Below are 20,874 nucleotides of genomic sequence, written 5' to 3' on the forward strand. Positions count from 1 at the left end.
AACTGTTCCCTCCTGCGGCCACGCGCAAGCGCACCAGCGCCGCTGCACCGGCGGAGCCGGGTCGTATCGGAAGCTCCTTGCGCCGTGCCCTGGTTGGGAGGGGGGAGGAGAATGGCGGGGGAATGACATCATCGCTGTAGTTACTGCGGCGGCTAGGCAGGGTGGGACTGGATTCTGCGATTCACGGCCAACGGGCAGTGTTGGTGTTAAACGGGCGGGCGGCGGGTTTGTTTCAGGGCGCCACCGACCCGCCTCCTCAGGCTTGGGAGAAACCATCAAAAATAATCTCAGCCAGGGGAGGCGCGGCACAGACACACACACACAGTTCCCCGTCACCCCAGAGCCGGGGACGGGACGGGACGGACGGACGCGGGGAGCGGCACAGATACACACAAAGCTCCCCCCCCGAAACGGGGAGGGGGCGGCACAGACACACGGTGTGTTTCTGTGTCCCGCCGCCCCGCCCCGGGCTGTGGGGTGGGCGGGGGGGGGAGGGTAGCTGTGTGTGTCCGGGCGTCCGTCCTCTCCCGGCCTCTGGAGTGGGGGCGGCACAAACACACACACACACACGCGCAGCTACCCCCCACCCCAGAGCCGGAGGGGGGCCCGCGCGCGCACACACACACACACACAGAGCTCCCCCCACCCCAGAGCCCCCGGGGGTTGCACAGCCACACAACACAACACCCCCACGCCGGAGCCCCGTGGGGGGACACACAGCTCCCCACACCAGCAGAGCCCAGCTCAGAGGCGGACGCGGTTCCGCCCCTGTCGCCGGGCGCGGGAGGAGCCTGAGGCCGGCGACACAAAGCCCTCCCCGGGCTGCAGGCGGAGCCAGGCCGGCCAGCGCGGAGATCGGCCCGCCCAGCCGGCTGCCAGAGCAGAGGCTGCAGCCAGCCGCAGGCGGGAGCCCTCGGAGCCGGGGAGCAGGACCCCCAGGGCGCCCCACACTCTCCGCGGCCGCCGAGGGAGCCCAGCTCCCGGAGTAGCTCGAAGGGCGCAGTCTGCTCTCGGGGCCACAAGCAGGGCCGGGAGCACAGCCCGGTGCCGCAGCACAGCCCGCCCCGACCCCCGTTAGCCCGGGGGCGTCGGAGTAGCAGATGCCCTGTGAGCTCGTGGCTTAGCAGCACCATCCTTTGCGAGGGGCGCCGCCGGTTCTTTGGCGGGGGCAGCCTCGGGGTGCGGGCTGAGCCCGGGCTGCAGGCTTTGTCGGACAGCTACCGAGGCGCCTTCGATTCGTGCGCGGCTGCGATTGCCTTTTCCTCCCCACGGGGGTCCCTTTAGCCGCTGCCCCGCCGCCGCCGCCGCCTCCTGGGATGTGACGCCGGAGGGATGGAGAAGATGGATGCAGGCAAATGGCAGCAGCGCATCTCCCGTTTGCAGAGGAGGCTCCAAGGAGCAGCAGCAATGCAGCGGATCTGTGGTGGGCTCTCCGGGAGACCCGAGCTCTGCCGCGGGGAGACGGCAGGGCAGTGATTGCTCACAAACCCAGCCCTTTGTGTCCAGGAGGGTCTGAACAGCCGCTGTAGTTTGTATTAAATCCTTTATTTTTTTTCTGATGAAAATGGAGCCGGATTTGTTAATGACTCTCTCGGACCCAGGGAGCAAATCGGAGCGGGCATCGCTGCTGACTCTGTTTGCCGAGCAGAATGGGAGGTATCTCATCATGGAGCAGAGAGGGCAGCTGCCTAGCCCCGACCTGGTGCTGGTCCCCAGAGAGACGCCCCCGGACGCCCCTTTATTCCTGGGACCCTCTTTACAGGAGAGGGAGAGTGGGCCAGCAGTGCTAGAGCAGGTTTTGGGAGAGATGAAGCTATCAGGGCTGGATCCTACGCTGTTCTCAGATGGGCCCATTGAGTATTTATACCGCATGGAAAAGCCGGAGAACGGCCTCTTGGACCAAGACACGACAGACCCAATCAGCCACCTGGTACAAGAGTCAGGTGCAGGTGATAATCGTCATGGTTGCCCCCAGAGTGATTTTGATTTAAACCTTTCTGTGGTGCAGGGTGCACTGGCCTCTGCTCAGATCACAGACTTGGGAGAGCAGTTCTTCTCTCTCGTTCTGGACCAGGCTGTTTCTTCACCTCTTCGGGATTTACAATTTAGGAGTGCTGGGCTAAGTCCAGAGAACTCAAACACGGGAGAAAGCTTTCCTGAAAGCAGCGAAAGCCTGCAAGCAGAAGGGGAGTTTTACTTAGGAATGGAGACCTCCCAGGAGGAGAGCCACTCTGAAGGACTCACTCCAACTTCCCCTTGGACTAAAGAGCCAGAAGACTATATATCCCAAAGCTGCCAGGAGATGCTTTCCTTAAGTACCCAGGATTTCTCCCAGATTGACAAAGAGATGGACCTCTTCCCCGCTTTCCATTCCTCTAGCAACCTGAGCCAGTCCCCGGAGTTTGCCCAGCCTGATTCCATAACTAATGACTCTCCAGGTTGTCAAGAAGATGAGCCCCGTCTCCGAGCTGTATTTGATGCCCTAGACAGAGATGGGGATGGCTTTGTGCAGATAGAGGAGTTTGTTCAGTTTGCTACAGTCTATGGCGCAGAACAGGTAATATTAATTTATCATCTGTATTTCATGTAGGCCGAGGTGCCCGTGAATGGTTACTCTTTTCACTCCTAAGGTACACTCTGATCTGTTGTTCAGGTATGTTTCTCTTTTGTGCATAAAAATGGTGTATACGTATTGTAAGTCTTATGTACTGTAAGACTTCAGTATTACATTTCCTATAATGAACTTTCAATATGTGTTTTCCAGCAGTGTATTTATAATAATGTTAATGGTCTGCCTGAGGACCCTCTTCTGTAGTCCTGACTTGGGCAAAGCTCCTGTTGACTTTGATCAGTATCCTAACTCTAAGAGGGGGTCAATAAATTGACAAAAGCCAGCATTACACTTGCACAGTGCTGAGCTCCTCCTATTGTGCTTAAGTATTGTAGCACATGGTATCCTATGTCAAATTAGCTGCTGTTCTAATTTCATGTGAATTTTAGACACAGACTGATACCCTTATTTTTAAAATGTCTTCAATTTCCACTCACATTTCCTATGATTTCTGGTAACTTCTCTTATGTTTTGATGGGGAAAACAAATGAAAGCTTACAACTCCAGGTCCTTTTGTTTGCTAGTTATGGGTTTGTAGGTCCTTCTTACTTTGCATCTGTCTTCAGTAGCTTGATCTCTCAGCCTGATGGATTTAAACAGTTAGTTATTATTGAGAGGACCTGTAATATACTCATACTCCTCTTCACTTGCAGAATTTCTGAGTGAGTGGGCTCCCAGCTCTGTGAAAGACAATTTGTTGATGCATTAATTTATGAACCCTGTCATTGCATTTTAGACTTCTTTGCTTATCCAGGCCAACTTCTTCAGATTATTCATATAAACCAAGTATTTAGGTAAAGAGTGTGTACAATGGGGCCTTGATAAGCTTGATACACCTCAGAATTGTGGCAATTAGTAAACACTTGCATGTGTATCATATAAGGCACCTTCCTGAGGAAAATAAAGTAAAATTTGACAACTGGGAGTTTTGAACACTTGCTTGTTAGAAATGAGATTGGTCCATTTGAAGCATTGCTTTACCTACTTTTTACTATTTGTCTCAAAGAAAACAAATCAAAATGAGCTAAAGGTCAAGCACATGTTTGCTAATGAAGTGTTACAAACTCAGCTCAACTTACGCCATTTGCTGGTGTTTGTGGACACTATTTTCTGTATATTTGCCTGATTATGTTAAACACAATAGTAGGTATTAAATAGCTCAGTTTTTGATGGGTACAACTTTTTTTTAAGCCTCTTTCTTGTTTCTGTTGTATTGTACCATGGTGAGTTTGGATTTTGATATATCCCTTTGTAGCAGATCAAATGTGGTATGGTGTAATACGAAGCCACCTGATATGACCCAAAATGTGAATTAACAGCTGAGGTTTCCTACAAGGAGGAAGAAATTAGTTGGTTGCTATCTCCAGTTTTGGTTCGTATTGATACCTACATAAACCTAAAACTATATTCAAAATGACATTGCATTTTTGAGCGTGCATGTATCTTAAATAGAGTGTTTATCCAGTGAGGAGATTTATCTGGTCTTCTGTACAGACCTGATACATAAAGATATAATTTGCTGTGAAACAGCACACAGTATCTTGAACTTCTGCAGAAGAGAAGCTGTCTATAATCTTGTTCTCTAATTTAAGAAAAACCCATTGTTTTTAGAAAAATATCCATATAAAAGCAGCAGCAAGCCAACGTGTCCTTTTTCTTGTAAGTCACAAAAGGGAAGGGAACTCAAGTCTGATATACTGGGATAAGGGATAGTGTAAGTATGTTACCAACTTGTTACATGCCTAAATAGGTAGCATAATAGGAATGACAAAGACGAAGGAAAGTTATAAACAAAACAACACTTCTATGTAGCTTCATAGGAAGGAGCGTTTGCTTTCCTAGGCTTAAGTCATCTATTTGAAAATTTCATAGCCTCTTACAGCCCCCAAAGGATAAAGTAGTAACAAGACCTCCACTTCAGAGAATGAATTACTCTGTTTTGTTGTCCTCCCTACCTCAGCTCCAGGCTTGGATAACTCTCTCTCCAAAACTCTTGGGTTGGTGGGAGGGTTTGCTGAAGAGCCATGTGCTCTTCCAGTTGCCCCATCCGCTGCTCTGCTTAGTACAAGAGCAAGGGACAAGCCAGAATCCTAACCTCTAGTTGTGGCATTATGTTTCTACACACGTATTTAGATTGTACTTGGAAGTATAAATTGTAAACCACATCTTAATGGAAATCTGTGGAATACTATAGTAGAAGCTGTAGTGCTCTCTCTTCCTTCCCCTTGCAAACTGCAGAATTTTGATTAAACTCTTCCAGCGGGCTACTTCAGAAATGAGTCTGGAGGTTTCTTTGCTTAACATATTCTTATAAGGAAATATAAACACTCACCCTGTGAATGCATAACTAAGGCAAAATACTGCCAGAACTTAAATACAGTGAACTTCATTTAAAAATGTTTACAGTAAACATTTCATAATGTAATTCTAATAGGTAGTAGCAAATGTTTTGGACAAAGTGGCATAAAATTATGAAACACTCAAGCCCACAGTAAAAGGAGGAGGGATTTGGAATTCCTTGCCCTCAGGTGTGTACTCTCTATCTTGTCTCTTTCCAGAGACAATATAATTCCTACAACAGGGTGCAGACAGTCCCTCCTTCCAAACTTGGTCCTCAGTTTTGGTAATATACTTGGTAAACCCATTAACATTACAGGTTGCTCACAACTTTTTTGTTGTTATCTTGCGTAGTCTTGGGGATGAAAATTAAAATGGAGCCTAGCAATCTTAACTTGTTCAACTATATATATAATCGCATGACAGTCTTCCTATACTAAGCAATCCAAATCAATAGAACATAAGGGCATATAGATTATGTGCAACAAATATATATGTATTTTTTGCACTTACTAACAGTGCAATTCAGTTTAAGCTTAATTACAAATTCATTTAAGATGAAGAGTTGTTACTGTATCACCTTGCTCAACTCTCCCATCCTTTCCTAGCCTGCCTCCGTTTTCCTATCTGTAAAATGGGAATAACACCAAGTGTTAGGGATGTTAGTTACTGCCTCAGTGTAAGCTAGTGCACTGATCAGACAGTAATAAATAGCACTATGAATAGATGATGCTAGAGAAATTAAAGAATCTCAAAGTGCTTTACACATTTTAAGTAACTAACATCCCTAACACTTGGTGTGGTCTTTTCAAAAATGATAAAGTTTCAAACATGAGACAGGATGCAGGGTTCTATTTTAATTCTGTCTTGTGATCCTAGATCAAACATGCTCAGTTTACAAGTTTTCTTTTTTAGGTCTATCAGCCCCCCGTCCCCCCAACCTCACCTTAAAATCTGAACATCCTGCTTTGTTCCTTCTGGGTGAGCTTGATCAGTGACAACGCTGAAATGTATTATAGTGCAGGGGATCTGTACAATGAGAGGTATCTTTTAATGACTTTAAAAAAGGATGAACTGTGTGATGGCAACAACTGACAATGACACCATTGATTAGGATAGTGCAGGCTGGAGGACACTGCAAGAACTCTAGAGGAACAGTGTGACTGGATAGCACGATGTCAGATGAAACTGATATCAAAAGCAAGGCAATACACATTTAAAGGAATAATTGAACTAGTCATACACTCTGGACATTTCTAAGTTTCTTATGTGTTTATGGTTTAAAAACCTGGTACAGCTTTATTTTAAAAAAATAAAAATTGTGTTTGTGTCTTTTAAAAAAAAAAAGTTAGGATAAAGAATGGGAGAGAAAAATACTGATTATTATTATAATGCTATTACATAAATCAACAACATGCTTTCACATGGAATACTGTATTCATTCACCGTATTTCAAAAAAGATACAGAGAAATAAAATGGGTCCACAATGGGTGATGCTTAAGTTTAGAGGCATGGAAAGACTTTATTATGGGGAGAGATTAAACAGCTTAAAACTTGAGTTTAGAGAGGAAATAAATAAGAGGGGATGTAATAGTTATATAAAATGAATGGTATAGAGAAGGTTAATTGGATGTTCCTATGTTCTCTCACTATACAAAAACAAGGGGATGCTAATCAAATACCAACAAATTTAAAAACTCGGAAAAGGCTTTTATGCAATGCACAATGTAACCCGTGTAAATCGTTGCAGCAAAGTGGAGTAGGAACTTTGTATTCTGACAAGTTTTGTTTTATATATATGAGTTGAAAAAAAATTAAAAATCTTATTTTTGATCCAAAAGATTACTGGTTGGAGGCTTCTCCCTCTGAATAGAATAAGAAAAAATAGAGATGGGAAAAGGCCTGTTACACAATGTAATCTATCCATCTAGGTTAAATGAAAGATTAGCCCCTACAGTTTGTCTAGTCTAGTTTTAAATGTGCCAAGCAATAGGGCTTCTTTGCTTTCTCTTGGGAGTGGCCTGCATCCTAACCCATCTTACTGTGTGTATTTTTTTTCTTCTTCCTGATAATGAGCTTATAATATATCCCGTCACTCCTAGTTAGATCCTCTTGTTATAATCTACCCGAGCCCTTGATGTTTACATCCTTCAGATATTTCTTGGGTAACCATATTGCTTCTCTTCTACTTCCACGTGAGCTGTTGCTTAGTCAAGCTTTGCATATTTAGTACTTTTCATCTTTCCTCCAGCCCATTTAATCAGTTCTGGATGCTGTTCTCTGAACTTCCTCCACTTTGTCAATATCTCTTGTCATGAATAGAATACTAGAATAGAATACCAGAATAGAAGGTAATGTTCCTGGTGAAATTGCACCTGGGTGTGGTGTCACTCTGTATTCTCCAGTTCACATTTCTTTATATCCACTGCGCAGCTTACATTAGTTTGTGAAATGGAGAACATGGACTGCAACAAACATTCATTCTTTTTTGTTATTCCATCAGAGTAAAACATCTTATTTCAAGACTTATAGGTCGTTTTATATGCTAGATAGGTGCATAAGGTATAGTCAGACTTATGACTTCTTGATTAAGGTTCCTCTGGAATCACTGATGATACACTTGTATTTGTCTCTGATTTCACTTATTATATTTAGATTTAAATCAGTGCCCCCAGAATCTAACTTAGGGGGAATATATAAAAATCTGTGGGTGAACCTTAATTCTGCAAACTTCTCTGTCTGACTTTGTGAAGGGAGAGTTCTAGTTACATAACGAGCTAATATTTCTGTCTGAAGTATATGAAAACAAGTGGATTCTTACACCATCTAAATGTGAATGACACTTACATTTCTTCCATCTGTACTGCCACTACAACAACTTTCAAAGGTTTAAATGGTGGTTCATTTTTGGTGTTTGCTTTTTGGGAATGGAACTAGAATTCCAGTGAGAAACATGTTTTGTGTGTGTGAGAGAGAGAGGCAGATGCACAATGCCTATGTTGCCTCTGAACTGCTAAATGAAGTGTGCGGGTGATACAAAACTTCACTTTCCCTCTTATTCTTTTGTCAGTGACAAATCTTCCATTAACTTTAATGATTCAGCTGTCTCAAACATTCAGCTGGTTTGGCCGAAAATCTACCATAGTGGTTAGTCTGCTTTTTTCCCCCCTTCAACAGGCATTACATCATTATTAATAAAACATTCTATGTAGAGGAACTCCAACAGACATGGATCTCTCTCTCCTGTGGCAGGAAAAGCACTTCAGAGGTGGAATACTCCAACAAATATCCAAATTATATCATGAGAAGTTATGGTTATTGCCAGCTAGCTGAAAATGAAAGTCACTTTATCTTTTGAAATGAGAGAGGCCTTATTAAAAGATTCTCATTATGGAATATATGTATTAGGAATATGGGGAATTTTTTTTAACTTTAAAAGCATCACTTTTCAAAATGAACAAAGCAGGTGGAGAAGTGTATAGTATCAAAAACATCTCTCTCAGTGCATGAATAAGGAAAGGAACTGCAGGAAAAAGAGGTTCCCTCTGGTTAAAGAAATGAACAAGTGATGGTCAGAACCCAGGTACTCTGTCAGACTTTTATATATGCAGTTGGCAAGTCAATTTAAACCAGAATTTTTGAAGATTGCCACTAATTTTTGTCTTAAGATGTCTGGATGCCTTCGCCCCTTCACCCCCCTCCCTGAAATGATCTATTTCCCTACTTTCCAAGGTTGTGGGGTAGATAAACTCAGTAGTGTTTGGGAGGGGACAGAGTTGTGCAGTGAGAAATGAGGAATATTGAAGGGATGTGGGGGTCTTGGACCTCTCTGTTGGGGGAATTCAGTAACTGGTGGGGAATTGGCATTTGGCCCTGGATTTCTGCTGTGCAGAGAAGGGGAAGGTGGGGACCAAGGGGCCTGGAAAACATGGGCTGGGCAGCAAGAAAGGTCGGTCGGTCTGTCTGAGACTGGCATAGAGAACTCTGCCCTTTTTGGTGAATGTGCAGAGGACAGATTGTCTGTCTGTATTTCATCTCCCAAGTCCTTGTCCAGGAACTTGACAGACAGATTTCAATTCCTGGCTCTGCCACAAACTCCCTGTGAGGCATTGGCCAACTCACTTAACTTCTCTGTGCATCAATTTTCCTTTTCTGTAAAATGTTTGGGGGGGGGTACTTCTCTACCTCTCCGGGGTGTTGAGGATAAATTCGCTAAACTTTGAGGGGTGCTTAGCTCCTGCAGTGATATGGGGGGGGGCAATATAACCATTGGCTGTGCTTGTGGGTTGTGGTAAGGGCCTCCACTGTCTGCCAGCCTTATGCTCACTGGGGATCCATGGACCTTTTGGGGGACTTCTGAGGGGCTCCCATGAGCCTTAATAAGCTCTTCAGGGGGGTGGGCTGACAAGTCTATTTTTGGCTTATTTAGGAGCCAGTTTCAGTTGATTTGGAGCTTAGAAAACTGGGGTCCTTTGAGGTAGGGACTGTCCTTATGTCTGTACAGTGCCTAGCATAGTGGGTCCCAGTCTGATTTATGGTTTTAGGTGCTACCCCATATAAATGTTTAATAATTTTGGCCTGCAGATCAGTTAGTCATGTTTGTGGGGCTGGCAAATAGAAAAATCTGTTTACTTGTACACTGAAGAAACTTGCTGTTGACTTGATGAGCTGGAAGAAACATAGGTGCTCATGTTGCCACTTCTAGAGTCCCTTTTCAGATTATAACTACACTAGTTGAAATCTGGGAATGGTCTGGGGGGAGAGAAAGTGTATCTTTTCAGATTTATTCTTGATCCTGTGTTCCCCCAAAGTCGGTGGCAAAACTATTGACTTTAAAGGCGCAGAATCAGGCCCAAGTTCCCTACCCTTTTTAAATTCCTTTTTTGTTCCTTTGCTCAGGGCAGAATGTTTCTTCAGGCCTTGATTATATGGTGATGGCTACATTAGAAATGCCTAATATGGGTAGATGGGTGTCTGATTCAAACTGCTTTAGCTTTGCTTCTCTATCTGGTGGTGGCCAAAATATGGATTAAAGAAAAGAGAGAGAAAGTATTTGGAAAGGTTATTACAAGGAAAAAATTCCAAATTACTGACAGAAAATCTTAAGACTCGCATTGATAATGCCAAACTGCAGCTTTCTATATAATGCAAACGCTCCATCTTGGAGCTCTGTTGATCTCTCGTTGGAATGGTATCAGAGAATGCTTGAAGATACTGATTTGATTTTAAGTCTTAATCAAGGCTTGTGGCTTTTGGTTTTTTGTTTCAGAGCAGAGTTTGAGGGGACAAGTGTGTGGTGAGAGTCTAGGCCAGCTGCTTTTTGAGGCAGTGATCTTTTCTATGCTGTCAGGTGTAGTTTACTAGAACTTGAGTTAGCTTCAAACCAGTCATCAATTCTTAGGCTTTGATTTCCTCGTTAAGATGTAACCCTGTGTTTTTCAGTCTCTGAGCTAGGAAAGTGCTTAAAGAGACACTCTACTAGCAGCAATTTTACAACTACAGTAAAACCTCATAGTTACGAACCCATCGGGAATGGACGTTGTTTGTAACTCTGAACAAAATGTTATGGTGGTTCTTTCAAAAGTATACCACTGAACATTGACTTCATATAGCTTTGAAACTTTCCTATGCAGAAGAAAAATGCTGCTTTTAACCGTCTTAATTTAAATGAAACGAACATCAAAACAGTTTCCTTACCTTGTCAAAAAATTTTAACCCCCCCCCCCCTTTTTTTTTTAGTAGTTTACGTTTAACACAGTACTGTCCTCCCCTCTCCCCCCGGTCTGTGCTGCTGCCTGATTGTGTACTTCCAGTTCCAAATGAGGTGTGTGGTTGACCGGTCAGTTCGTAACTCTAGTATTCGTAATTATGAGGTTCTACTGTAAAAGATATATTTAACTTTTTCCATACCTACAGGATAATATCCTCTATAAAATAAAGTGGATATTTGGGAAAAGTTTCCTTCCCCAATGGAATAAGCCTAGAAGAACAGTACTATTGTCTAATAAATTCTCTAATTAAAGGGCAGCGGGGTCATCTTGGGAGGTATTTTATTCACTATAATCAAAAATACTTTTTTGTACAACGATTCTCATCTGCAAGAAATGGTTCATAGTTAGAAGTATGTCATATTAAGATTGCTTTCAAAGTTGCTTATATCCTTACACAGCTAAACAACCAATTGCATACATAATAATCCTTTCCACACTTAAAATCAAGACAGTAAAATTATTTGCCGTTCATTGGATGCTGAGATTCCTTTTGTGCTCTTAAATAAGTGTTTGTCCTCCCAGCTGACTTCATGTCACAGAACAAATGACTTCCTGGTAACTGCAACCCACAGTTTGTGGGTAGAAGAGTCATCTGCTGCTGCTTGGTGTGCACATCCAGATCTTTTTCAATTTTTTTTTTTTCTTCTGAGACTGTGTGAGTCAGCCTGAGTCTGTAGCTCAACAGCATAACATTCGGGGGGAAAATATTATATTTCTTGTGTGTGTTAGGTGAAGTGACTGCCTTAATTCCTGTTGATGACGATAATCATGTGCTTCAAGCTGTTGGTCTTCTAACATGGATTTAAAAAAAAAATCTTTCAACATTTATCTGGTCATTCTCGTCTTTTGTTTCAAAATCCTTGGCAGCCAATTTCCAAGAAAATCCAGCTGCATCCTTTCCTTCTAGTCCCTCAGGCCGGTTCACAATGCTAATATTTTTCAATTAAACAGAGTTCTCAAATGCTTCCAGTCTCTGTTTGTTCTTTATTTTTCCTTTTAATGAGGAATATATCTTTAGGTTGATTTGTAGCAATGTGTCTTGGGGCAGATGGCTTTGATTTACATCCATTTTAGTATCTAAGCTGGTAAGCAGTGAGCTCTTCTTCTCTATACCACCCTCCCCCCCTTCTCAACAGCAGAGTATGAAGAAGCAGTTGTTACCTGATTGTGTCTATTTTATGCTGCATGGCATGAAATCTCCTTGTAGGTTTGGGAAGAAGATGGTAGCAGCTGGTTTGGTGTCGAGCACATTTGCTGGTGGGAGCAAGTTTGTCTTGTTTCATTTGTTTGCTGAAAGTGCCTAAAGTACGTTTTGGTCTCTGTTCCCCAGAAGCTGAGGGCTCTGAGAGAACTAAAACGGTAAGAAATAAGTCTGACATCGTCTACCCATAGAGTTTTGTAATGGCACTAGATTTCCTTGCTTCCTGTCAGTCAGATGGTTCCAACCCTCACATACTTAGAATACAATTAAAAAAAAAAAAAGAAAAACTTGAAAAGCCATTCCTTCTTACTAGGTCCTGAGTTCAGGATTTCATGTTTCCTATCTGAGGTGTCATACACTCTGTTCTAGTTCTGTTTTAGTAGCCATTATGGCACCAGTTAGTGCTGTTAGAAGTGGAATCCAGGCCTGTTGTCCTTTCCATCTAGCACAGGAGAATAAATCTGCAGAAAACTGGTAGCTCATCTTACTTTTAAGAAGTAGGTAACTGAATACTATCCTCCCCCTATCCTGTTTAGGAATGTCTGTGGTATAGGTTTTCCTTTTCCATATTGCCACGGTGCTTCCTATTTGTAAATGGACCCCTGAATTTCCTTAGACAGCATTGTATTCTCTTTTTTCAGTAGTTTTTGGGAACAACTGAGTATTTGTTTACCTCTTGGGAATCCTGTCAAACTGGTTTCTATAACATTTCTCCTCCTTCCCCTCTGCCCCCCCACCCTTGCTTCATAAATAAACATTCTTATCTGGTTGTGTAGGGTGTTTGAAATACTGTGGTCAAAGCACGTTCGATTAGCCCTGAACACAAGGAAAAACAAACTCAGCTTTAAAATTCCATTGGAATCATCAGCTCTAGAAATGAGCATCTCTTAATGCTATATGACAGGTTTCAGAGTAACAGCCGTGTTAGTCTGTCTTTGCAAAAAGAAAAGGAGAACTTGTGGCACCTTAGAGACTAACCAATTTATTTGAGCATGAGCTTTCGTGAGCTACAGCTCGCTTCATCGGATGCTCAAATAAATTGGTTAGTCTCTAAGGTGCCACAAGTACTCCTTTTCTTAATGCTATATAGTCATGTATAAAAAGGATCCCTGATTTTGATATCTTGCTACTGTATTCATTTTGTTAAACATGCTTGCTCACAAATTTATCCCCAGGGAATTGTATATTTCATACTTTCAACAACTCTTTCTCTAACACATGCCAGAGAATTTCCATCTCCTGTCTGACTGTAATGCATATTCTCAGTGCAGCATTAACTGAATGAAAATACTTTGACAGCATTTTCTTTTTTTACTACATCTGCACTACAGCTGTCTACTTAACTAGCTAAATGAAAACCTTAAGGCACAGTGATACTTCGTTGGTGATTGAGTTAATAACTCAGACAAAACAGGACACTGTCAAATGCCAACAAAAAAGCTCCTTTCAACATTTTCATTTTCTATTTCAAAGACATTGAGCCTTCCTGTTTCAGATGCATTTTCAGTGTGATATTTCTGTTTGCAGTAGATGCTCACTGAATCCTCATAAAGCTGCACTTGTACTGGCAATATTAGGACCTGTAATTCACCACTGGTGCTACCAGTACCAGTGGAGGAGGAGGCGGCATACAACTCTGTGCAGAGTAGAGTTGGACAATAGTGGTTAAAAACACCCAAAGCCTGCCTAAACTAGAATTTCTGCTGTTGCAACCACTAACAGAACTGCATTGGAGTGAATTTATAGGTCCTAATTCTTCTAGTGTAGACAAGACCCTAAGTAGATGCAGTGAGAGCTAGTACGAATTTAGTGAGGCTTGCAGACTATTGGCCTTTAAGATGTGGGCGATGTAAGTCATCACTGTGCTGGGTTTGGTCACAGAAACTCCCTCAAGACTGTCACTAGATGGGCTGGGATACCACTGAGAACACCCCCACACACACACCAGAGAAGGCTTCCCTCCACTTCTGTCTTGCTGAGCTGGACACACCAGTCGTCTACAGCACAGACCAAGAGGTTGGTCCATGTCCCCTTGCAGTTCACAGAAACTAAAATTCACTTAGCCCAGGGTCTTCTCAGTTAACAGGGACTTTCCCAGCACCCAGTATTCAGTCTTTCTGGGAGCCTAAACCCCAAATGAATCCATTTTACTCTGTATAAAGCTTATACAGGGTAAACTCATAAATTGTCCGTCCTCTATAACACTGATAGAGAGAGATGCACAGCTGTTTGATTACCTACTCTGGGTTAATAACAAAAGTGATTTTTATCTAGTATTAAAAAGTAAGATTTAAGTGGTTCCGAGTAATAACAGACAGAACAAAGTAAGTTACCAAGCAAAATAAAACAAAACACGCAAGTCAAAGCCTAATACAGTAGGAAACTGAATACAGGTAAATCTCACCCTCAGAGATGTACCAATAAGCTTCTTTCACAGACTAGACTCCTTCCTAGTCTGGGCCCAATCCTTTTCAGACCAGTGTTGTGGTTTATGGCCTGGGTCCAGCAGTCACTCACCCCCCCCCCCCAGCCCCTGTAGTTACAGTCCTGTGTTCCAGTTTCTTTCAGGCATCTCTTTGGGGTGGAGAGGCCATCTTTTGAGCCAGCTGAAGACCAAATGGAGGGGGCTTCCAGGGCCTTTTATATTCTCTCTTGTGGGCGGAAACCCCTCTGTTCTTCTGTGCAAAATCACAGCAACAAGATGGAGTTTGTAGACACCTGGGCAAGTCACATGTCCGTGAATATTCAGCTTTTTGCAGGCCGATGCCATTGTTTACATACCAGTTTGAAAGTTCCCAGGAAAGCTCAGATGTGGATTGGTGTCTCCCAAAGTCCATTGTCTGTCAAGTGTTTCTTGATTGGGCACTTACTTAGAATAGTCCTTTCTCAAGAAGCTGACCAAATGCTTCACTGATGCTACTTAGAATCAAATACATTGAGATACAAGTACATAGCCAATATTCATAACTTCAAATACAAAAATGATACACACAGACAAACAGCTTAATCATAACCAGCAAATTACATCCTTTCCATAGACTCCTTACTTGACCTCCTTTGTACAAGATTTGGTGCAGCTATAGGACCTTGGTTACAACAAGGATCTATACAATCACAGTCCATGTCAATAATGTCACAATCACTTTTCCCATGGGACAGCTGGGAGATACCATATATATATTGGTTCCAGCCCAACACTCAAAGCCTTAAAGTAGGGCTACTCCATATACTAATGTTGGCTACTAGTGGTGCTGCTTCTGTGATTTGGGGAGGAAGTCCTTGAGGACTGTTGTCATTTGTGAAATGATTGTAAACAAATCCCTTGTGCTGTTAACACGGTAGATGACTGAAACTGGTAAGACCAAAACTGATCCAGTTGACTTGTTACTCACTACGTACGCTCTTTCCTTTCTTGCATTTCTCCGAGTTGGACAAAAGTCAGTGTCGCTCTTGTTGAGAGTGGGTTTTGCTTTTGGATTCAGTGTTGTGGTGTTTGAGCTGCAGGGCTCCTGAGTTAGTCTTAAAATCAACAGCTGCCTTTTGGAATTAAACAAACAATAAAAAAAACAGTCTCTTGTGAGCAAACTGTATGTTTACAACCCTAAGTTTTGGACCAAGCTTGCTTTGGCAGCATCCCGTCGTTTCTCCTGTGCTTCTGCTGTGACCACAGCTGTAAACAGAAACCCAGATGGTGGCAAACTCCAAAAGAGTCTTCAGCTTTGAATGTAGAGGGGGAGGGAAGTGGTATTTATAGCAAGTTTGGGGGTTTTCTGAAGCCTCAGTTGTGAGGTTTCCATACCACATTCTTTGACATCAGGGCAGCTCTGAAAAGAGGGTGTTAGTTTTCTTTGCTCTGGGGGAGTAGAACACACACAATACAGTTGGTTCCACTGTCATCTGGATCTTTGCATCTTGCATTTGGGTATATGTCACAATCTGAAATGGGTATTTACGGGGAGGGAAGTGGCAACAGCAGTGATTGAACCTGGGGAAGGGCACTGCTGGGAGGAAAACTGGGTAACCTGGAACTCTTCCTATGTGTGGTGTGTTGTGTTTTCTTTTTTTTTTTCTTTTTTTTTTTTTTTAATTGAGACTAGCCAAAGGAAGAAAAAAATAGGCAATAGACAATTAAAAGACAATTGGTCTCCCAACAAAACACAGTTCTTTTCAAATGAATAAGAAACCATCATGTTGTGCGCTAGCTGGCCTATGTCACTAGTCTTATTGCCTGCCCTTCTCCTGTGTATAAAATACCCAAAAACAAAAAAACCCAATTTTTGCACCCCTGTCTCTTAAGTTAAAAAAAACAAACAAAAAAACAAAACTTTCGGTTTGGGGACCAGCTTTGATTCTGTGCCTGCACAATGCCTAGTACAGTGTAGCCTCATTTTGATGAGGTCTCCCTTTTTACCTACTGTTAGGATATTTTTAGAAGTATACTGTCTTCAAGACTAGGAGAACATGTGCTCAGTTCTTTGTTTTATGCACTTAACAGCACTCTATGTATAGTCAGCTTAATTATTTTTTTGAGTTAGTGTTTGTATGGGCTTTTTTACATGGCAACATTGGAAATCTTCAGTAGGAAAATGACTGTAAAATCACAAACATTGGCAGGGGGACATAGGGAGCAGGTCTATTACAGGCAGTTCTCGGCTTTGACTTTCAACTTATGACAAACGGCACTTACGATGTTTCTGAATTGACACCCTGATTCAACTTACAACAATTGGTTTTGACTTTACGATGCTCGGTCCCGCAATGGAGTGGATTGCGGATCCGTGTTACGACGTTTCGACTTATGACACAATTTTCAGGAACCAACTGTGTTGTTAAGTCCAAGGACTGCCTGTACTTGTAATTTAGTTAATTAAAAAGAGTAGTTTCAAGTTGATTGTGTCCCTCTAAGTTTAAAAAAAAAAAAAGGGGGGGGGGCGTTCTAAACATTCTGTTTGCTTTGTGGTAGCAGTAACAAGTCCTGTGCATAGTTCTGAATTTTGGCATGGCCTCTGTTTAGGCAGTTTGGCTCTTCTCTTGGCCGAAATGCCAGGATTAAGTGAGTACAGAAACTTAAGGCCCAATACTTCTGCTTGATCTATTTGTAAGTGATCAAGAGTACTTTAGTTTCCACTTCTAGCAGTCTAATTGAAGGAATGTTAGCATTTGTGGATGGGGCTGAGTTGATGGTTTGGAGACTGTAGCTAAAAGCAGCACAGAATGTAGGTATGCTGCCTGGACAATATTGCAAATGTGGCTTGGAAAATTTTAATTTGTCATGCTCATTCAAACCTGGGTCTAGCTACTTAAATTGTGGTGAGTCAAGCATACCAATTACTAGCAACTCTGGTAGTGATTTTGCAAAAAGAAAAGGAGTACTTGTGGCACCTTAGAGACTAACCAATTTATTTGAGCATGAGCTTTCGTGAGCTACAGCTCACTTCATCGGTGATTTTGTGATCCCGAGAGCTGTTCAGTCGTTGCTGGATTGAGAACTCCAACTCATTTCATGCAGTATACTGAACCATCATCACATGGGCTCAGTACAACGTGGGACAGATACAAACTGACAACCGAAAGGTGGAAAAATCCCTTATTCTATTACCCAAACTTGGAGCTCATCCCTTATCCCCCCAGTCTTATCTCCTCTTTGTAAGTATTAAATTGTCTGTGTGTTAGTAACATTCAAATAGTGTTGTGATCACATCTGTGGGGAGTAAATTCTGCTCATAAGCATGGTTGGCTTGGCTTTAATGGCTAGAAAAGTACACTCACTATTAAAAAATTATTCTTTATTTCCAGTCTGAATTTGTCTAGCTTCAACTTCCAGCCACTGCATTGTGTTTTATACCTTTCTCTGCTGGATGGAAGAGCCCATTATTAACTATTTGTTCCCCATGTAGGTATTTAGACTGTGATCAAGTCACTCCTTAACTATTTCTCAGGGAGCTCAATCTATTCAGTTTACCACTATAAGGCAGGTTTTGTAAACCTTTAATCATTCTTGTGGCTCCTCTCTGAACCCTCTCCAGTTTATCAATGTCCTTCTCTCTCTAATTGTGGTTGTCAGAAATGGCCACAGAATTACAGCAGTGGTCTCACCAGCGCCATGTACAGAGGTAAAATAACCTCTCTGCTCCTACTTGACTCCTCGAGGTTCCCCTGTTCATGCATTCAGGGATGACATTCACTCTTTTGGCCATAGCATCTCACAGTCAGCTGATTATCCACCATGACCCCCAATTTTTTTTTCAGAGTCACTACTTCCCAGAGTCTTGCCTAAATTTTTTTCCTGAATGTATACATTTACGTTTAGTTGTATTAAAACATATATTCTTTGCCCCCGGTTTACCAAGCAATCCAGATTGCCCTCTATTAGTGACCTCTTCCTTATTTACCATTCCCCCAATTTTTGTATCCTATGCAGACTTTATCAGTAGTTTATGCTTTGTTCCAAGTCACCTGATAATGTTAAATAGCATAGGGTCAAAAATTGATCCAACTAGACACACACCCATTGCTGATTCCCCATTTTCAATTACATTTTGTGGCCTATCAGTTAACCAGTTAATCCATTGAATGTGCCATGTTATATCATTCTAATTTTTTAATCAAACTGTTGTGGGGTAGCAAGTCAAATGCTTTCAGACACCTAACCATATAACATCAGCGCTATTCTCTTTATCAACAAAGTTTGTAATCTTCTCAAAAAACGGTATCATCGGCTTGGTAAGATCTGTTTTACATAAACCTATGTTGATTGGCATGAATCTGTCATTGATCTCCCCAGCAGTTCTCCAGCTATTCCAAACCTGGGCATTCTTGAAACTTTAGTGTTTTTGGAATAAAACCTACTGAAGAATGTTCTGAAAATGAGTTATCAGCTACAAGTAAAAGGGGGGTGGGGAGGGAAGTACTGTTGGAATTAATCATTAGAAAAAACAAATAGACATCTGTGTCTTGATCAGAAATAAAACCAGTCCAAAAGGAGAACTTGAGCAGTTAGTTTATGGACCTGCTTTTTGCAAAACATATTTATATTGGGACTTACACAACAGCGTTCTAGGTTCCTGAGATATACCTATGGAAGGTAGATATCCTTGGTCTGTGACACTGACTAAACTTAAATAATTTGCTTAGCAACTGACTGAAGCCACTGAGTTTGACTGACTTTCCTGTTCAAACCAGGGAGGGAAATCCCCATCATTCTTGGCACGGAGACTCTCTGGCTGGACTTGATAGGTCTAAGCAGCCTGTCCTGTCCTCTTTGCAGTCGTCCTTATATCATACAGGATCATCCCCACTAAATCCCTGATGACAAGATGTGTGATGGATGACTGAAATGGTAATGGATCAAATCTGGATTACTGGTTTGATGCAATCAGTTTATCACTTTGCTGGCATGGTCTAGATCTGCTCTAATCTGAAGGAAGCTTTCTGTATCTTCAACCCTTGATCCCTCTGATGTTCTAAACCCAGTTGGTTTCAAAAGCATCATTCCCAAGGTTCCCATTCTCCTGATATCTGATATGGTAGTATAGTGTGTTTTTGTTTCTAGTAGTTTACAGTGTGCTAGGTGTGTACAAATACAAAAGAAGCCATGTTTCTGCTCCAAAGAGCCCATATTCCTATGAAGAGAGACCAAAAGGAAACAACAAACAAGGTGGCTAGGGGGCGAAGAGCTACATCCTGATGATAGAAGGGTTTAACAATGCATATCTTGAGAGTCCCAAATCACAGTATTGCCATAGCAGCTGGTCATGGAAGAGAGATGTGATAAATGAAGGGGTGGTGGGGGAGGTGGCTCCCTTTTATGGACCCAGCCAGCCAGTTAGCTATAAAATCCTCTTAGTAACTGTTCTCTACTTGCTTTACCTGTAAAGGATTAAAAGTCTTACTGCTATGCATAGGTAAAAGGAAGTGAGTGAGCACATGGCCAAAAGAGGCAGTGGGAAGGCTAGAACTTGTTAAAATTGAAACAAGACTCCCCTTTTGTCTGTCCCTTGTTCTCCCAGAGAGAAGGTATCAGAGCAGCTATGCTGTAAGAGCTTCGGCCAGGTATGAAAAAAATCCTCCGTCTCATACCTAGAAACTATTCATTTAAAAACCCCAAATATGTAAGTAGATCAGGAAATGTTGAGGAAGAGGCAATTAGGTTTATTCCTTTTATTTCGTTATGGCTTGTGGTTTCCTCTGTGATAACGCACTGCTCCCCATGAAGCCAGTCAGGACTCTGGGGAAGTCTCCTTTCTGTGAGCAGCCTGTCTTCAGGACACACAGCTCACACAGCTTCCACCTTCCTGGGTCTGACCTCGGAGCATTCAGCATCCTCTGCCCCTCTGTGCGCTTCCCACAGCGAGTCCGCCCAGGCGGGGTCCTGGGGAGCCAGAGGGTCCTGCACCCCAACTCCACAGTCAGACATGACTCTCAGGCAGCCAGTAAAACAGAGGTTTATTAGACGACAGAAACATGGTCTAACACAGAGCTTCTAGGTGCAGAGAACAGGACCCCTCAGCTGGGTCCATTCTGGGGGGCAGGGAGCCAGACAACCACGTCTGCACTTCACTCCTCGTCCCTAGCCAGCCCCAAACTGAAACTATCTCCAGCTTCTCCTCCTCTGGGCTTTGTCCCTTTCCCGGGCCAGGAGGTCACCTGATTCCTTTGTTCTCCAACAAACTTTAGCTCTCACCTTGCAGCGGGGAAGGGCTCAGGACATCAGTTGCCAGGAAACAGGGTATTGGCTATTCTCTCTGTACAGACCCCTGCACACACCTGCCCTCTAGGGCTCTGCAACAATCATACACTCTTATCCCACCACCTAGATACTTAAGAACTGCCATGGGGAAACTGAGGCACCCTCACAATATTCAGAGGAAACATTAAGAACAGTCCCGCTTCGTCACAGCCAGGTACTTTTTGTCTTGCTTGTAACCTTTAAGCTCGACCTCAAGAGAGCTAT

The 20,874-nt window shown here is 42.8% G+C and overlaps 1 protein-coding gene across 5 annotated transcripts in view; it reads left to right on the forward strand.

The window, feature by feature from the left end:
• The first annotated feature begins 529 nt into the window (after window positions 1-529).
• The window catches only part of RAB11FIP3 (RAB11 family interacting protein 3), a 170,571-nt gene continuing 150,226 nt past the window's right edge, over window positions 530-20,874 (forward strand). For 2 of the 5 annotated variants that reach the window (XM_073362850.1, XM_073362852.1), the window contains exon 1: window positions 539-2,557. In XM_073362850.1, the coding sequence (XP_073218951.1) occupies window positions 1,559-2,557 (999 nt within the window). In that variant the 5' untranslated portion in view covers window positions 539-1,558. Of the gene's footprint in view, window positions 2,558-20,874 lie in introns of all 5 variants that reach the window. The other 3 variants (XM_073362848.1, XM_073362853.1, XM_073362851.1) reach the window with 3 other exon arrangements.

This window comes from Lepidochelys kempii, chromosome 10 (genome assembly GCF_965140265.1).
Source record: "Lepidochelys kempii isolate rLepKem1 chromosome 10, rLepKem1.hap2, whole genome shotgun sequence".
Classification (NCBI taxonomy): Eukaryota; Metazoa; Chordata; order Testudines; family Cheloniidae; genus Lepidochelys; species Lepidochelys kempii.